Raw genomic sequence first — 20602 nt, forward strand, 5'->3', positions numbered from 1 at the left:
TTGTATTCTGATACTAAAAATGAAAAAAAAAAAAACCCAATACAATTATAAGAGGAAAATGGACATTAAAAAAACAGGAAATTTAAATATATCAAATGTTTTCTCTATCTTAATTGTGATCACTTGACCAATTTAATCAGATGTCTCCATTTTTTACTTAATACAAAGCTTCTACAGAGAATAAAATATCTCTATGAACACCATCCATCCTAATACAAGACTGTTCTCAAGTTTAAGAAGCAATTTGTTTAATCTCTGGTATGTAATACTTTAAAGTCCATTTTGAATTCACTGTATACAACAAAATCTGTTTGCATTCTTGGGCAAATAAAAGACTGTGTTCTCAATAGTCGAAGTGAGCCAGGCTTGGGAAGTAAGATAATTTAGGTGGTCTGAAATTTTTTTAACATGAAAATTGGCGATTCTCACTGAATAAGACTGTTATCATTCTGATAATCTTCATCATGTAATCTTTAAAACTACATGTTAAAAATGACTAAACCAAAATACTTTCTAGGAAATGAACCCTTTGTATATTTACTTCTGATGTGTATCTACTCTGCGCATTCTCCAAAACTGTTAACACCAAGAAAGCACACTAGTCCCACTGTGCATGCATTTTTGATATTTCCCTATAGGCTAATACAAATCAATTATATTATTTGCAGTTAAGTGGGTAAATATTTTTGCCAAATCACCACCATCATGATAAATCCAAACAACTATTGTATGACTTTTGGATAACTCACATAGATGAATTTTTTTCTATTCATGAAGTGCTACTGTTCTGAGGAAAGAGTTAAAAAGGGAAATTGTTAGTAATTTTGCTAAAAAATATAAGCTAGAGAGCTTTCACCATAGTACTTTAAAAAAAAGATTACTTTTTTCCCCCAAATAAGTCAAATGGTAATTAACCAAAGAAAAAGGTGAATTTCATTTCTTCTGAAAATGTTGCATTGAAAATAATTTCTAAGCCATAAAAGGTAAATGCAAATAATGACATTGCAAAACATCCTACACAATTAATTTATTTGTTTAAATATATGAATACATATATTTTCTTGGCTACTGGCTACAATGATTCATAACTAATTTCCCTCATTATAGACTCTTTAATCAGAAAGAAAACATAACACTCAAAGCTAATAAAACTCAGAGATAAGAAAAATTGTTGCAAAACAGTACAGATAATTTATAAAAGAGGAAAACAGAATATAAGAAAAACAGGAAATCTAGATACACAAAAACAGTTTTCTATATCTTAATTGTGATCACATTAGCAGTTCAATCAGATGTTTCCCTTTTTGATTTAATACAAAGATACTACAGAGAATATCTCCATGAACACCATCCATCCTAATGCATGACTGCTTTCAAATTTAAGAAGCAAGTTTCAGCTACATAAATCACTCATCCACTTTCACCAAATGGTTCTTTTTATTGTAAAGAATTATTTTATTTACTGCCTACCTTTGTTAGACTTGTAGCTGTTTAGAATCTTTTGATGGGCTTAGAGATGGGTCTCTCTCAGTTACAAAGCTGTTATGTCGTCCACTTACTAGGAATGTGAGGTTTCCAAGTGTTCCCCCTGTGAAATGTAGAATCACAAGTGTCCCACCAGGTAGAGTCTGTGGTTGCTTCAAGTTTTTAGAGGTATCTTACATGGATTTTAAGGTGTGTTCATTTAAAACTTAAGGACAAAGACAATCGTGACCAAGTGAGTTAGAAGTCCATGGTCACTGAGTTAACTTCACATTCATGAATTTGCTGACAGGATAGTCCTTAATGCTGCATTTCAGGGGTTAGCAGCCACAGCCTGTGTGCTGCTGGCTAGAAACTGCCAGCTCCCACAATCACTTCATTAACAGGCAATCTCTACTGCCTCCACGGCTCCCTTCTTAACAGCCTGGCAGCGGGGTTTGCACACAGATAAGTGTGAGCAGTTAACTAGCTGAGGTCTGCCCTGGACACATTCAGCCATTAGTTCTGAAGGCAGAGTAGAAGGAAGAAAGGGGGAGGGTGGGAGGAATTGCAAAAGTGAAAATAAGGAGAGGTAGATGCATAAATGCATCCTTTCCAGCCCAAAGTGAGGAGGGCCAGTGGGGAACAGGGGCCTGGATTAACTGGAAAGGGACAGGTGAGTGGAGGAGGCTGGGCGAGACTGAAAGCCTTCCACATGTCTTCTTGTGGAGCTTTCAGAGGCTCTGAACAAAATTGCAACACTGTTGCCCTTGATTTCCCATCTAGGTCCCTCTACTTAATTATCAGCATGACCTGATGTACTTACTCTCTGACCGTGAGTTTAGTTCATCACCCCAGTCACAGCACAACCACCTTTTGAATTAAATCACCGAAAAATCCAATCCCTGAGATTTACTCTGAGGTGTGGATTTTAATGAACTGATCAAAGTGATATTGTCCCAAGCACAATAGAGAACACTGATACTTTACATGACTGCAGCACTTTCCTGGAGCAAAAGTTTCAAGGGCCCCTAGGTTCAACTCCTCTCTCCTCTTGACTTATGCTTCCCCCAACTCCACAGGTAGGCTGAACTCAGTAATAGTTCTCAAGCAGGGGCTGTTAAGCAGCAACCTCCACCCCCACTCCCCTCAGATTAGACAGCAATGTCTGCAGACACTTTTGGCTGTCAAACTGGCGTGGGAAGGGGTGCTACTGGCATCTAGTGGGTAGAGGCCAGGGATGCTGCTAAACATCCTGAAACACAGGACATTGCTCTACGGAAAATTATCCAGCCACAAATATTAGGAGTACTGAGGTTAAGCAAGTATGAGTTAGAGTGGAATTTATTACAGTAGCATTATCACACCATCCTATAAGGCTCCTTCATTTTTGGCCATCGGCAGCGGCCCTAAGCCTCAGTAAATCTTGCATCACAGTGAATCACAAGCCTGGACACAAGGAAATCCTCTAGGATTGTAGGAATGCAGGAATGAGGATGGGGGCTGAGGAATGATTTCAACTCAGCCTGCCTTCTCCACAATTGCCTTCTCAGCTCTATCATCTCTTCTTCCTCAGCAACCAGAGTACCCAGCCTGCTTGCTTGATGTTGCCAAAATAATTAAGGAAAATATTCTCTCGCCCTTACCACTATTTATGATTCCTCTGTGACAAATTAAAAGCTGGTTTGTACAGAAATGCAGGAAAAATTTTGCTCTTCAGATTGGATTATTGTTGGCCCTTTTAGGTTATAAGGTATTCTCTGAGAGAGAGAGAGTGCACGGCTTATTTCTCATTTTTTGACCTCAGCAGATTAGTAAGGAAGAAGAGGTGGTCTGGAAAGATTTATAGGCCTTTGTATATATATGAAAATGAATACTCCTACAATTGAATTCTTTTTTTAAAAAATTCCTTTACCAGTTCTAGAAAGGAAATGCAAAGTCTATGCCCATATCAAAAGGTAGTTATCTATTTTTAGTAGGCCATCTTCTCTAACTAGTTGGTTATTTCAGTCTGGACCTCAAACATAGTGTGAAAAATACTTTTCCCTTTACATTATTATATGGAAAACACATTTATATAGCCATTAATTAAGGTCTTAGGTTTTTTAATCTACTAACATGGATTACATATATGAGAGACACCGTTTGCATAAAGCTGAGGTAGATGAATGAAATGATACACAAAAAGAAAAAACAGGTGATGTGATAAAGCTAAGATAAACAAACTCAGAGTAAAGAACTTCCAACTCAAGCCTTTTTCAAACTCGATGTGAAATGATGCTAAAATCCAACTTAAGAGATATACTTGCAATTCTATTACCTACTTAGAATATAAATGCAAAACTATCTAAAATATATTTTTAAATATCTTATTGACATAAATGTTCTTACAGAATTATGCTGGTACTAGTACAGATCTCTAGAGGCTCTTTTCTTGAAAGAGATAATTCAGTATAATTTTAGCCTTAAAAGAGAATATTTTTGAAATATATTATATGCAAATATTAAATAACATTAAAATATTCTGAGTTCATGATTCAACCCAGATTTTTTGAAAACTTTTTATAAATGGTCAGATGTAAAACATAAAGACCTCTACTTTAGCCACAAAAGTGTAAGTAACAAATTTTCATCTCATAAATGGTCTTACAATAATAAGATTAAAAAAATAATGAAGTACTTTCAGATGAACTATTCTATCTATAATTCTAAAACTTTTTACATTTAAAAAGCATGCTGTTAAATTCATGAGATATTTTACACAAGAGAGTCACTAGAAAGCATTTTACAAACTGCAGGAGGTTAATAATCACAACTCTCTTTAGTTCATATGGTTTTACAATAATTGCTATTATTGTTACTCCTTATAGTTTGTTGCCTAACATTTCTTTCTCTGAGCTGGTTGCCTTCTTCAGTAAGTACACAAGGCTTGAGAACAAGAGCGTCTGTATGAAAAAATTATAGGCTTAGCAAACTTAAAACGTCAACCTTATTCTTTGGTACACTCATTTCTAGATTATCTTTTTCAGAAGAAATACTCCATTGAATCTTAATTACATGAGGAACCCCAGAAAACCTTATGCCAACAATTGCTTCTTTCTTTAAGAATAGAAAATTAATTGCCCTTCCCTTTTTTGTTTCCTCAAATAAAAATACAGTCAACAATTTTCATAAGCCTATTTCCCTTCTTTCCTTTGACATGAAAATGTAAAAGCAAACTGACTTTTTATTTCCAAATATGCAATTTCAGCTAATCTCAAAAAGTTAGTTGGAAGCAATGCACAAAATTACAGAGTTCCACATGCAACACAACTGTTACGTAAACCTCATCGGATCCATTTTTATTTGCAATATTCACATACCTTTCAAAGTAAAGTTCCAATTTTTAACAAATTTGACTTACTCTGTTGCCTGCCAGACAGACCCACAGGATTCTATAATTGATGGTAACTACTTTTCCACATACTCCTACTGTTCAATATACACTATTGTCACAATTTATGATGATAAGATCAGCACAAAGCCATTGCTCCCTTGTCTGGCTTTTGCCTATTTAAGGATTAGCCCTTATACCACAACTAATATATTAATAAATGCTTGCTGAATAATGAAATAAATTTATTTCTGTCATGTTTACCACTATCCACTGTAACTATATTCTTAACAACGAACAATCTCGGGCCCTTTTGAGCACCTGTATTCTCAATGCATCAATATTCTCTTTTCTACTTTTAAAAAATATTTTGCTGTATTCGCACAATTACCACACATACACACACAAAAACACAACCACACATCTTCAAACCTCTGATAAACTTAGGTACACGTAATTGTGCTAGGTAATTCATTCCAAAGAAAATAGCAAGTTTAGTCAATTGCACAAAATACGATGTGTTTCCTAGTCTTAAGAAAAACATTTCCAAAGAGATTTCCATTTAATAATAAAGGAAAAATATAAACAGCTGCCCCCGCCAATTAACAAAATCATTCAACACTTAGTTCCAATGAAACAAGACGCATGGCACCATTTTATGCTGTGCATTGTCCCAGGATGTTTAACTACAGAACTACACGACACTGAACTGATTCCTAGAAAGTCTGGTAAGAAACTAAACATATGTATTAAAACACACAGACATTACATATAGACAGATGCATGTGCTTACTATGACCTTAAGATTTCAATTCTCAAGTACAGTTTTTAAAAAATCCTTACTAGGAATCATAAAAAACTAAAATTCTTGCCTTTTAATCTCGAAGTAAGAGAACACTAGTGTAACTGGCACGTGTCCTCAATAGACACAGAATTCAGTCAAGACCACTCCATGATTTTGTGGAAGGCAGCACTCTAAATGTGTGAAACGGGTCTGAAGTCTGCATCCCTAGGTAGTTCCCAGTGAAGTCCTCATTTAGAGTTTGGACAAGATCATTGGTTCTCAAAATGTGGTCCCTGAAGCAGTTCTATCAGCATCACCTGGAAACTTGTCAGAAATGAAAATTCTGAGGTAATAGATGGATAGCCTGAATTAAGAAACTGTAGGAAGAGCCTACAAGACTTATTTTCACCTCTAGGTGATTGATACATGGTCAAGTGTGAGATCCTCTGAAATTGATAAAAGCCTTTTCCAAGGATCAAAATCCTACTGTCATCAGAGCAAATGTATCTTCTAGAACTAGCACTCTGTTCAATTAAATGCACTTGATTATTCATAGTAGTCTGAGTAAAATATCACAATCAAACTTACCATACTCTATTATATAGTACTTAAAACTTCACATTTTCACCAGGACAAAATTATATTAGCAAGTTTTTCCCAATTAAGCAGACACTCTGTCAAATGTTTGCTATCATTTCAATTCATGGTGGTGATCTACAATTAAACCCTAATGTTTGTAAGTAGGAGACTTATTCTGTTGTGAAAAGGAAAGAGATCCTTTCATGCCAGTAAAGGTACAGGCATTTTGTATCTATTTCTCAAGACCAGCTGCTACCTATAGTGTTCTCTCACTCTCCCATCCCATCTATGAGAAATACTGGAAAATAACTCAAAAGTAGGTGCAACAACATGCTGGTGAAAACATGTTTAAAACAACCCAAATAGTTCACATCAATAGAGCATTTTTGGATTCCTACCTACAGGAAAGGGTAATAAATCAGGAAGCATGAGGCCTCACATGCTGAAAAGATTCTAATCCCCAAATAGAGCTGGTCCTAAAATGTGATGCGATGGAGTCTGTTTCAGCAGTTAAGAAGGTGCACAATGTTTTACCTAAGAATGGTAACCCCCAAATATGAAAATGTGAGACTTCCAATGCTATCTTCAACTTTTCTGAGGCTATTACAAAAGGAGAACAGAAATAATCCTTTGAAATAACATAAAGCTTGGATGACTGTCAGGGACCAAAAGGAAAAGCTGTTAAAAACCAGCAGGGGTCAAGTTTAAAAGTTAACTTTTGCTTTCCAAGATAAAGGTTCCTTTTCCACCCAGTTTCTGTTTTGACAGGTGACTGCCTTACAACAAACTCCCTCCCTCCCTCCCTCCCTTCCTTTGACACCCTTAAGTCAGCCCCCTTTTCAGGGAAACAAATGCCCTTATCTCTTCACACCATAATTCTAACGGGTTCTTACTAGCCAAATAAACTGACACAGTCTTAAAAACAATGTCCCTAATTTCTCAATTTCGTGAAGAAAATAATTGGAGAAGGCTACAAAACTTAATACTATTTTCCTGCTCCAGGCACACACGCAAAATTGCTTTCATTGAGAATCTAAAAAGCATTTATTTTACAGTACTCAGTAAGAGCATATTAAAATCATCTGCCCTGCCATCCCAGACCTATAAAAAATTTAGTCATGTAAGTGACTAAATCCTATGTGAAGATGATTAATGCACCCAGCAACCTATTTCATTTCCAATTTCCCATTTTCAAAAATTCCCTGTCAGGAGTATATACATTTCTTAAATTAGATACTTGCCAGTATTTCACATCAAAAGGCTTCCAAAAACTAAAACAAACTCCTAAGTCACTGAATGCATTTAAAAAAATCTTTTATACAGTACTTGTTATATGTCTTCAGAGCTTTCATCTTTACACTTTAGATCTATTGAATTAACTAAATTTACACAAATGCAAGAATGAAACTTTGCAAAGCCTAAGTGTGAATATTTTTTCCTAATTTCTTATTTAGCATATATACATTACCTTCTAATTAAGTTTGGTACTAAACTTCAATGAGATCAAGTGTTAAAAAAAAAGAAAAAGCTTTAGAACCAAACCCAGGCAGAATTCTCTATTCCTCCTCCATGCTGCAATTCTGAGAGGTCACCTGGGCCAAAGACACAACATTTTAAGGCAAAATATGTTAATACAGCTTTAAGAAACCTGTGGCCTTTAACTTCTTTTGGCTCCCTCAACACAATAAATCTTTTGGAAAGTCAAAACTCTTCACCCTACACTTTATGGACCTAAGGTATATATGAAGTGCTTTTGATACATAGTCATACACCTTCCACTCCATAAAGATATCAGTAAAATGGCCCTTAAGAAAAACAAAATACAAAATAAAAAGCTCACACTGCCTCCTGCTGTTAGAAGGAAAATTTCATGAGGTCAAAATGGTCCACAAACTGCACAGTGTAATAAAGCAAGAGACTTAAGTTTTCTCTTCTTTTTTAACCTAATGATCTGCTTCCTAATTAAAGCCACAAAAGGGCTGAGACACTATTCACAACCCGCCCAAATGTACTGTAGAAAACACTACAAGGCATGACTTCAGAATTGAAAATCATATTCTCCAAACAAGCTTTAAACTGGATAGGTGTTTTAAACAAAGCAGAACAAAATACGAAGAAAGAAAGAAAAAGAAAAAAAGAACACTAAAACACCATCCTGCCTGACCAGTGGATGGTTACTCTTCCAGATCTAAGGCAGTCTTAGCAGCTGGCTTCTTCCTTTCCTGCTCCAAGTCAGAAGAACAGATTCAATATCCAGTTCATCTTAACAGTCAGAGGGTAAAGCCACACCCCAGGGATTCCTAGACCTTGATGATTATTTTTCATGTTTAAAGAGTTGGGAGTAATGTCTCCTAACTTGTCACTGACACTTCTCTCTTCAAAATCTGACAAACCATTCTTGGGGGCATCAGGCACCTGCCCCTGTCCACCTCAGCCATGACACTGTATTAAGTCACTGAATATGAAACACAGAAACACAAACAATAGTTTGGATTTGTTTCTTTAAAAATGACATTTGTATTAAAAATCTTAAAATGAAGAGACAATGATTAACCACGTGTATGGATTAGAAATTACAAATTGTTAGAATTCTCTTGGTACATCACAACAGTAAAATTTTGCTCTGTGCTTCTGGAGGAACACCCTACAACAGAAAACCAAAAATTAAAAAAAAAAAATTATATAAAAGGGGAGCTAAATACCTGAACATTGGAACAAAATGAAGCAAAAATTTTTTAAAAAGAAAAAAAAAATAACCCATTGCATTACAAGTAAATTACATTTTAAAGGCTGGAAAGAATAAAGAATTCAACGAACAACAGGCCCTATTGTCCTGGCTCCTTCAGGAAGATTATTAGAAGTAAACTGGGAAGTAGTTTGGGGAGGAATAACAGATTCTGGGAACTGGTGGGAAGTTCACAGGTTGGCACCGGCTGGAACAGCTGAGTTTTGAAGGCACTCTGCAGACACAGGGGTGCTGGGGGCCCTGAATCACATTTGCGAAGTTTCTGTACTGTAGTTTAAAGAGCTAGCCATCAAAACCACGTATGGCCAACCAATACGAACAAAAAGCTAAATCTAAAAAAACACACACACAACAGTACACACAAAAATGTGCAGATCTGTAACATTTTTTTTTCACAGCTGATAAAAAAAAATACTACCGTTCTCCCCCAGACTCCCCTTTGATACAGTAGGTAAACAAAATAGATTTTTTCCCCCCACAAATTATCAGCAGACACTTTCTGGCACCCCACACTGTATTGGCATCAGTGTTAACAGTCCCAGTTCAGATGTGCAATACTTCAGATTGGATACACTGTAACAAGAATCCAACTTTGCATAGACATCCTCAGAATCGAAATCAGTCACGGGGTTGCCTTTCCAAGCTGGCAGAAAAGGAACCCGATCTTAATTTCCAGCTACTCCTGGAAAACAAGGAAAAAACAAAAGTTTCTTCCTCTCCTCCTGCTCCTTCATTTGGTTCTCCCGGACTTCCTTCCGTGTTTTTGAAACTTGGAACTAGAAAAACGGTTGTTGACAGAAAAACAAAAAATACCCCCCTTTCCACCTTCTCCCCGTCCTCTTCCGCCCCCACCCCATTTCTTTTTTTTTTTTTTCCAGACTGAAACTTGCGCCTGCCGGTGTCAAGCCGCCAATACAGGGCCCCAAGGGCTGCTTCAATGGGGAAATATGCGTCAACCAAAATCAATGAGAAACGTACATGCTGCAAAGATCCACATTTCCACCGGGACTCGGATGGTCCTGACGGGACAGCCCCTAGGAAACCGGGGAGAGGCGGGGGACGCGGCCACCGCGGCCAGTCGGGCGCCAAGACCCCCCAGCCGATGCAAAGTCATCTCCAATCTCAAAGCAAGAAGAGAAATCACATTTAGAAGAGTCGGGTGCGTTTGGCTTTTGTGCGGAGAGCGCGGCTGTCGCGCGGCAGCCGCGGGCGCCTCAGAGGATCACGCAGGCCGAGCAGCAGCCTTCATCACCGTTGGGCTGCGCCGCGTAGTTCATCTGCCGCACGATCTCGGCGAACAGCTCGTCCACCGAGGCTTTGTTTTTGGCCGAAGTCTCCATGAAGGGGCAGCTCCACTCCTCCGCCAGGGCCTTGCCCTCGCCGAATGAAACCTCGCGCTCGCCCTCCAGGTCCACCTTGTTGCCCACCAGAATCATGGGCACGCGCTCGTACCGCTTCACGCGGATGATCTGGTCCCGCATGGGCTTGATGTCCTGGAAGCTCTGCTGGTTAACAAGGCTGTACACGAGGATGAAGCCCTGGCCATTTTTGATGTACAAGTCCCGCATGGATGCGAACTGCTCCGTGCCCGCCGTGTCCAAGATCTCCAGCACCGACGGCGATGAGTCCACCTCAATCTCTTTGCGGTAGAAGTCCTCGATGGTGGGGTCATACTTCTCGATGAAGGAGCCGGTCACGAACTGCACCGTGAGGGCGGACTTGCCCACGCCGCCCGAGCCCAGCACCACCACTTTGTACTCTCTCATGGCTCCGTCGGCGTTCTCGCTGCGCCTGCCACGGCCCCGTCGGGGCTGCGCACTGGAGGAAAGCTGGGCTTGGTGGCTAGACTTCTCTGTCCTCAGCTCTGCAGATAAACTCAGGAGATGACCGAGGAACGCAGGACGCGGAAATCACCAAACGGGGGCCGGGCGCCGGGCCGGCCGGCGCGGCGGCGAGTCCCTGCAGCGCGGGTCCGGGGCCCCGAGGCAGCCCACGGCGGCGGCAGCAGCAGCCTGGGCGGCGGATCTGGAGGACAATGCCGGCAGCCCGTGCTAGGCGAGGGCTGCAGCTTCTCTCCGCAGCAGCCCAGGAAGGCGAGAAGGAGGCGGCGGCGGCGGGCTGCGGAGGCGGCTGCTAATTGCGCGCCGGGCCGGGACGCGCGTGGCATGAGTCCCCGCAGAGCGTGCGCCCACCGCCGCGGCCCTTCGAGCTCTCTCCCGCAGCCTCCGCGGGGCGAGGGCTTCCTACTCGCCGCGCGCAGCCCTGCCCGCCCCGCCCTGGCGAGCATGCCCAGTGCGCCGCTGCCGGCCCCGCCCGCCGGATCCCCGGCTCCTGGTTTTCCGGGGGGCCGAACGGGGGTGGGGCTGTAGGCGGAGCTAGCGATTTGATTCAAGACTAGCGGATTCGGGATAGGCACTATAGGAGCTGGAGAAATGTGTGGGGGTGTATGGGTATTAAAAAGCTGGCTAGGACAGCTCGAGGGAGGACGAGGCCACCTTCCTGCGCCGACCTGGCTTTAGTGCATAGGAATCCCGGCTCTATGAGAAAAGGGCGGGCGCCGTGGGCCACCCCGGGAACAGGCTGATCTCATGCCGCTCCTTTTATCCAAAGCTTGTGGACTCCACTCCCCGAGCCCCCGGCGGGTGTACGTCCCGAAGGCCGAGACCCAAAGAACATTTGGGTGTATGATAGAAACATTTTCTTCTATGGGCGGAGCATTTTCCCACACTCTAGGCGTGGCCCTTCCTACCCAGCCTTCCCTCGCGGACTCTCCTCGCACTTCATTCCTCAGACAAAGAAAACAGGAACATTCGGCCTGAAACCTGTCCGGAAGAGGGAATGGGCAGCCTCTAGTGATCAGGGCGGTCTCCAGGCTGGGACTCAGAAGGCCCCACCCACCTCCCCACTCGGTTATGGCCAAAACCCGGAGAGTGAATCAAAACCCGATCCACAATCAGCCCGGGTGCCGGTAGCTAGTCAGGGCATGCTCAGTGGGCGGAGTAGGTTTGGGGGTTTGGAAGTAGGAAGCTTGTGCACTGCACACCCACGCTCCAGCTCAAATTACCTCTTCTAGACTCAGGACCCATTGGTCCTGGGGCGCAAATCTCACACCCTCGAATGTTCTTCCATTGGCTACTGCCAAGGTTTTATCAGTTTGGGCTGCTTCATTGGCTAAAAAGTAGCCTCCGCTCGTGATTGGTTATTTATAGAGATTGAGTGGAGAGGCGGAGGCACAGCTGTTCTTTCTCTGCTCTCCCCCGCCCCCTTCCTCCCACTTCCCCAACCTAGTCGTTTTGAAGCTAAGAGTGAAAAAATAAAAGGAATTTAGGCGGAGAGCTCAGAGCTAAATATAGTCCTTTGTTGGTGTTTTCAAGTCTGACTTCTCGGTGCCCAGTCACGACTGTCCGTTAAAGGGAGCTGGTTACAGTTCTTGGTCCTCAAGAAATGGCAAAGTTTCCAAGGTGGTTTTTAAATTTTTCCCCAGGGAGGGGGAGGGGCTAGGATGTGGAAATGGGCCACACTGAATTCAGCTTACCCAGTGGGGTGAGGGAATGCCCAGGCTTGCCTTTGGTAAACATCTTTGCTTTGGGGCGGGCATTCGCTAAACTGGTCTTGGCTCCTACTCACAGGAGCTACCAGCGAGATGCCTTGGCTTGTTCCAGGTCTCTCCTTTCTCGCGGAGGAGAGATGTCAAGACCTGTGAAAAGGCTAAGCAATGATAGCGTGAGCCCCAGGGTGAAGGGGTGGGAGGGGACCGAGGTGCATCAACCCTGGCTTGGTATCCTGTCGACGCCACTTCTCACTGGTTTAACCATCTGCATTGGAGGGATAAAAGAAATGGTGTGCTAATGCTTGGTTTCAGTGCCTTAGTCCCGTTGTGACTCAGGGCCGCGTTGCCAGTTAACCTTCTTTGAATCTCTAGCTATAGCTCGTAGAATGCACAGCTGCAACTTGAAGCCCTGGCCATGGGACCCAATGGGTCCTGGGCAGCAGCCAATGCCTTGGGTGGGCGGAGCCCATTCCTGCGCCTGGCTCCGCTATTTAGTCGAGAGAGGGGTTATCACAGTGCTTCGCTAGTTAACCTTATATAATTCTCCAGAAACCTTTCAAGGCAAACTCACCTAATATAGCTGGAGTGAACCTCGCGTTTACCCAGTTTAATGTTTGCCAGGCCTTTTACATGTGCTATCTTATTTACTCCTCATAAAAATAGTAATTATACCTATTTTAAAAATGAGGAAACTGAAATCCTAAGATGTTGTCTAACTGGCATAACTGGCATGAAATTTCACAGCATAAGTGGTCACGCTGGGATCCTGACCCAGGTGTTTGGGTGCAGGACCTGGTCTTGTAACTATGATGAATACTACTTTCTAACAAGAAAGTTTCCAGATTGTACCCTTTCTTAGGTTGACTTTTGAGGTAGTATGAACAGACTGGCTCTTAAGCCCAAGCTAGAGGGACCTGTGTCCACCCTCTGCCTCTTCTGACAGTGCCCCTTCCCACAGGGTTAAGGAGCTAGAACCCATGTCCAGACCATGCCCCAGGTGGTCAGAATTCTGGAATCCCCTCCCCAAATAGTACCATACTCTCTCCTCGGATCTGTTTGGATCTCTGAACTCACCCCTGTGTGCAGGAATGGGTTTTTGTTGGAGTGCGGGTGGTGCTTGGACCCATGAACTAAGGAATACCCTCCCAGGCACTATGGGCCCCCATGTAACTGCAAGAAGAGGGGTGCCTTCTAGTCAGCTTTCTCTTCCCTGCCACTTTCCAGCTTGGCTCTTGGAGAAGTCTAAGAATTTGTGATTCACACCTGACCATCCAGGTCTTTCAAAGAAGTATTTGTCAAGGTGGGAGGACATATCATATTTTAACACTTGTGTTATCTTGATTTTAGGGCTTCTCTGGTGGCTCAGACGGTAAAGCATCTGCCTGCAATGCAGGAGACTCGGGTTCTATCCCTGGGTCAGGAAGATCCCCTGGAGAAGGAAATGGCAGCCCACTCTAGTACTCTTGCCTGGAAAATCCCATTAATGGAGGAGGCTGGTAGGCTACAGTCCATGGGGTCACAAAGAGTCGGTCACGACTGAGTGACTTATCTTGATTTATAACTGAAATAACTAGAGTAATGCTACCTGGGCCTCTGTCCTCTAGCCCACAGAAGTTAGGTGTGGTTCTGAGTACAGTAGAAAATACTTTGTCCTTATGGGCAGGTGTATAATCTCAAGTATTACTTATCAATTATTATCTGAGACCTTGGGCAAGCCCTTCAAGTTGCTCCTGACCTTAGCTTCTCTATCTCTAAAGTGGTGATAATAAAGTTTGCCCCACCCACCTAGCTACCCAAGGAACCTTGGAGAGTATCTGATGACCAAACGCTTCATTTTACATCACAACCAGTGAGCAGTATTAGAACCCTGGTGTCCTGGCTGCCCCTTTTCAAGGTGCCAGCCTATACTCAGGGATAGTAATTAGCAAATAATGGATGGAAACATACATACTTTTAAAGCTGCAGTGCACCATAATATTCATGACAATTACAACCCAGGTGTCTTGACAGCCGTATCTAGAAGAGACCATCTTCAGGACTCTGGGTAGTCATGCAGATGGGTATTTTTGAATCTTGGTGGCCCCTCTGGTACCAAGAGTTGCCACACTTTGAATCTTTCCCATTGAGGATTCTTTGATAACAATTTTTATTACACTCAGATAGTCTCCCTCAGAAAGATTTCCACTGGGGCTTTGGAATTCAAAATGAAGTAATGAATGAAATTACTGATGCACAAAGTTTTAAAGTTGATCACTTCTTCCTGTGAAATTTGTTAGGAGTCTTTACATACCTTCCTTATGGTATAATCCTGTGTCATATCCAATTATCCTGTACCATAACCATTTACATGTCTGTATTGTGTCACTGTGTGAATTCCCTGAGGTCAGAGTCTATATGTGGTTTATCTTTGGAGCCACCTCTGTCCTTCCCCCAGTAAGAGTGCCTACATAGGAGTCCCTCAATTAACTATTTATGGGTATATAAATGGCATTTTATCCCTTTCCCAAACTTTCTTTGTGGTAAAAGCTATACTAATTCTTGGTGAGACAAAACACTTCCTGTATCCTTAGAAAACTGTAAAATACTAATGTTTCAGTCTTCCTGAGTCTTAAAGATGCTGGAGTGATAAAGTCTACCCTTATATGGATGGAAACACTGCCAATGCTGTCTGGTGTGGTTCTGAGTATTTGGGAAAAAATACCAAAGCACCCTGTAGATAAACTCTTACTCTGAAGATTTTAAATGTTTGTGCAGATAACACACAAAAGACACCTCTAAAAAACGATCTGAAGTAAAAGCTAACAGATTAAGAACTACTTAATCTTTGGTATTGACTATTATATACCCAGTGATTCCTGCCTGGCCTTGCTTACACAGTGAGCTCTGTGACACTGGTTTTGGGGCTTCAAAGAATTAGAGGGTTTGCTACAACATGAATCTTTTAAGTCCTCCAGAAAATAAGTACCCATTTGTTCTCTTCATTTATACAAAGTGGAGGTTTATTTCATCATGTTCATAGTTTTAGCTGGCTTGACCTGTAGATAAACAAATAATTCTAAAAAAAAAAAATTCTAATTTTGAAAATATCAGGAGTTGAGTTGAGCATGACCATGTATCATTATTTTAAAGGGATGTTGCTGTAAGACTAACTGTGCCTATCAGAGTTCTCAGTAAATATTTGTTAAGTACCTGAACGTGTTATAACCAGGCATCCACAAGCAGGCTTACGATGTTTTATTTTATCAGTGATCTTTAAAAAATAATCTCTAGTTATGCCCCTGAAAATATTCATTAGTCAGCCAAACCATCATCATTTCATACTCTTCATATTGCACTTTAGGCAGCCAACTTGTGAGAACAATGGCTTGTACTCCTTGCAATGTGATTTTATGTCTTAAAAAATGTTCTAAAATTCTAGCATGGAAATTAAAGAGAGACAAATGTATGCCTGATTTTATAATTTCACTGTATGCCCCTTATGTGTACTCTGATTGGATTTTTTTCTCCTTTTAAAATTATTTTTCAAAGGAAAATGTAGGTGAGTTAAATTTTAAATTAAATAACCTCTTAAAATCAGTCAAGCTTTTTAAAAACTTTTTGATAGGCCCAAATAAAGACATAGAAAAATCGAAATAACTATTTTCTCAAGGCTATCAGATTAGAATTAAATATGATTTCACCGTATACATTAATGTGCTGTTTTTTGATAATAAAAACCACTCATAACTCCATAAAAATGTTATCCTGGGCTGAAGTGTTACACACATATAGGCAACTACCACACAACTTGAGTTCTATCATAGAATGTTACTAATGGTTTGGCCTACTGTCGTTATTTTACATGATTTTTTTTAAAAGAAAAATCTTTTCTAAGCTAAATGACCTGACCTTCTCTATAGAGTCTGAAATTTGCTTGAGATGCTGATCTGTAGAGAGAAGAACAAAATGGGCTTAGAGCACCACTTTTATGTGATGAATATATTCTCACTCAAGGGAAATTTTAAATTGATTTAATTGATCCTATTTTTCATAGTTGAAAGCACAGTTACACAATATTCTGGCATTCCAGAGAAACAAATACAGCAATAATAGAAGCAATGCCTTAGATCCATTAAAAAGTGCTTTCTTCTTGTAAAATTGTCATTATATGCAGATGATATGATACTATATACAGAAAACCCTAAAGACTCCACACAAAAACTATTAGAACTAAGAAATGAATTCAGCAAGGGAGCAGGCTACAAGATTAACATATAGGAATTAACTGCATTTCTTTACACCACAATGAAATATACAATAGAATGCAAAAAATAAAAAAAAAGCTTCCTTGGTGGCTCAGAGGTTAAAGTGTCTGCCTGCAATACGGGAGACCCGGTTCAATCCGGAAGATTCCCTGGAGAAGAAAATGGCAACCCACTCAGGATTCTTGCCTGGAGAATCCCATGTGCAGAGAAACCTGGTGGGCTAAAGTCCATGGGGTCGCAAAGAGTCGGACATGACTGAGTAACTTCTCTTACTAACTTTAAAATTATATCCCCAGAAATAAAACACTTAGGAATAAACCTGACCAAGGATGTGAAAGATTTATATGCTGACAACTATAAAACATGTATAAAGGAAACTATTATTCAAAGAAATGGAAAGATATTCCATGCTCTTGGATTGGAAGAATTGATACAGTTAAAATAGCCATTCTATCCAAGGCAATCTACAAATGTAATATAATCCCTATCAAATTACACAGGACATTTTTCACAGTGATAGAACAAATAATTCTATTCCTATGGAACATGAAAGACCCAGGATTGCCAAAGGTTAGTGAAGAAGAACAAGAAAGCAAGAAGCATAAACTTTCCAGGCTTCAGACAATACTACGAAGCTACAGTAATCAAAACATTGTAGTACTGGCACAAAAACAGATATATGGATCTACAGAACAGAATAGAGAGACCACAATAAACCCATACACCTACAGGCAAGGGTTCATACTCCAAGCCAGGTATCAATAGTACGGGAACCATGAACTTCCAAATGTTCAAGCTGGATTTAGAAAAGGCACAGAAACCAGAGATGAAATTGCCAACATCCACTGGATCATCAAATAAGCAAGAGAGTTCCAGAAAAACATCTGCTTTACTGATTGTGCCAAAGCCTTTGACTGTGTGGATCACAACAAACTGTGGAAAATTCTGAAAGAGATGGGAATACCAGACCACCTGACCTGCCTCTTGAGAAATCTGTATGCAGGTCAGGAAGCAACAGTTAGAACTGGACATGGAACAACAGACTGGTTCCAAATAGGAAAAGGAGTACGTCAAGGCTGTATATTGTCACCCTGCTTATTTAACTTCTATGCAGAGTACATCATGAGAAATGCTGGGCTGGATGAAGCACAAGCTGGAATCAAGATGGCTGGGAGAGATATCAATAACTTCAGATATGCAGAGAGTGAAGAGGAACTAAAAAGCCTCTTGATGAAAATGAGAGAGGATAGTGAAAAAAGCGAGGCTAAAACTGAACATTCAAAAAACTAAGATCATGGCATCCAGTCCCATCACTTCATGGCAAATAGATGGGGAAACTGGAAACAGTGACAGACTTTTTGGGGGGGGGTGCTCCAAAATCACTGCTGATGGTGACTGCAGCCATGAAATTAAAAGATGCTTACTCCTTGGAAGAAAAGCTAGACAGCATATTAAAGAGCAGAGGCATTACTTTGCCAACAAAGGTCTGTCTAGTCAAAGCTATGGTTTTTCCAATAGTCATGAATGGATGTGAGAGTTGGACTATAAGGAAGGCTGAGTGCCGAAGAATTGATGCTTTTGAACTATGGGGTTTGAGAAGACTTTTGAGAATTCCTTGGATTGCAAGGAGATAAAACCATTCAATCCTAAAAGAAATCAGTCCTGAATATTCATTGGAAGGACTGATGGTGAAGCTGAAACTCCAATACTCTGGGCACTTGATGCAAAGAACTAACTCATTGGGAAAGACCCTGATGCTGGGAGATTGAAGGAAGGAGAAGGGGACAACAGAGGATGAGGTTACTGGATGGCATCACTGACTTGATGGCCATGAGTTTGAGCAAGCTCCAGGAATTGGTGATGGACAGGGAGGCATGGAGTGCTGCACTCCATGGGGTCACAAAGAGTGACAAACAGCTGAGTGACTAAAACGAACTGAACCTACAGCCAATTAATCCTCACCAAAGAGGCAGGAATATATAATAGGGAAAGGGCCGTCTCTTTGGCAGGTGCTATTGGGAAAGTTGGACAGCCAGATATAAATCAGTGAAGTCAGACCACACCCTCTCACCATATACAAAAATAAGCTCAAAATGGCTTAAAGACTTAAACCTAAGACATGACATTATCAAACTGCTAGAAGAGATCACAGGCAAAACATTCTCTGATATAAATCATACCAATTTCTTAGTCCCTCAAGGCAATAGAAATAAAAAGAAAAACAAATGGGACCTAATGAAACTTACAAGCTTTTTCACAGCAAAGGAAACCATAAATGGGAGAACATATTTGCAAATTATGCAACAGATAAGGGTTTAATTTCCAAAATATACCAACAACTCGTACAACAACAACAACAACAAACAACCCAATCCAAAAAGAGCAGAAGACCTAAACAAACATTTTTCCAAAGAAGAAATAAAGATGGCCAATAGGCACATGAATAGATGCTCAATACCACTAATTATTTAAAAAATGCAAATCAAGACTACAACAAGGTACCATTTCACACTGGTCAGGATGGCAATCATGAAGAAGACTACAGATAACAAATGCTGAAGAGGGTATGGAGAAAATGGACCCTTGCTACACTGTTGGTGGGAATGTAAGCTGGTTCAGCCACTGTGGAGGTTGGAGCATCCTCAGAAAATCAAAAACAGAATTACCATATGATCCAATAATCCCAATCCTGAGCATATACCCAGTCCAGTTCACTTCAGTTGCTCAGTCGTGTCCGACTCTTTGAGACCCCATGAACCACAGAATGCCAGGCCTCCCTGTCCATCACCAACTCCTGGAGTCCACCCAAACCCACATCCATTGAGTCAGTGATGCCATCCAACCATCTCAACCTCTGTCGTCCCCTTCTCCTCCTGCCGTCAATCTTTCCTAGTGTCAGGGTCTTTTCCAATGAGTCAGCTCTTCGCATGAGGTGGCCAAAGTATTGGAGTTTCAGCTTCAGCATCTGTCCTTCCAATGAACACCCAGGACCAATCTCCTTTAGGATGGACTGGTTGGATCTCCTTGCAGTCCAAGGGACTCTTAAGAGTCTTCTCCAACACCACAGTTCAAAAGCATCAATTCTTCTGCGCTCAGCTTTCTTTATAGTCCAACTCTCACATCCATACAAGACCACTGGAAAAACCATAGGCTTGACTAGACAGATCTTTGTTGGAAAAGTAGTGTCTCTGCTTTTTAATATGCTGTCTTGGTTGGTCATAACTTTCCTTCCAAGGAGTAAGTGTCTTTTAATCTCATGGCTGCAGTCACCATCTGCAGTGATTTTGGAGCCCAGAAAAATAAAGTCTGACACTGTTTCCACTGTTTCCTCGTCTATTTCCCATAAAGTGATGGGACCAGATGCCATGATCTTAGTTTTCTGAATGTTGAGCTTTAAGCCAACCTTTTCACTCTCCTCTTTCACTTTCATCAAGAGGCTCTTTAGTTCTTCTTCACTTTCTGCCATACAGGTGGTGTCATCTGCATATCTGAAGTTATTGATATTTCTCCTGGCAATCTTGATTCCAGCTTGTGCTTCCTCCAGCCCAGCATGTCTCATGATGTAGTCTGCATATAAGTTAAATAAGTAGGGTGGCAATATACAGCCTTGACGTACTCCTTTTCCTATTTGAAACCAATCTGTTGTTCCACGTCCAGTTCTAACTGTTGCTTCATGACCTGCATACAGGTTTCTCAGGAGGCAGGTAAGGTGGTCTGGTATTCCCATCTCTTTCAGAATTTTCCGCAGTTTGTTGTGATCCACACAGTCAAAGGCTTTGGCATCGTCAATAAAGCAGAAATAGATGTTTTTCTGGAACTCTCTTGCTTTTTCTATGATCCAATGGATGTTGGCAATTTGATCTCT

The 20602-nt window shown here is 41.1% G+C and overlaps 1 protein-coding gene across 1 annotated transcript; it reads right to left on the bottom strand.

Moving 5' to 3' along the window:
- RAP2B (RAP2B, member of RAS oncogene family) lies at nucleotides 1013–10836 on the bottom strand. The gene has a single exon (XM_018048748.1). The coding sequence runs from the start codon at nucleotides 10707–10709 to the stop codon at nucleotides 10158–10160; it is 552 nt and encodes a 183-aa protein (XP_017904237.1). The 5' UTR covers nucleotides 10710–10836; the 3' UTR covers nucleotides 1013–10157.

The sequence above is a fragment of the Capra hircus genome, chromosome 1, assembly GCF_001704415.2.
Source record: "Capra hircus breed San Clemente chromosome 1, ASM170441v1, whole genome shotgun sequence".
Classification (NCBI taxonomy): domain Eukaryota; kingdom Metazoa; phylum Chordata; class Mammalia; order Artiodactyla; family Bovidae; genus Capra; species Capra hircus.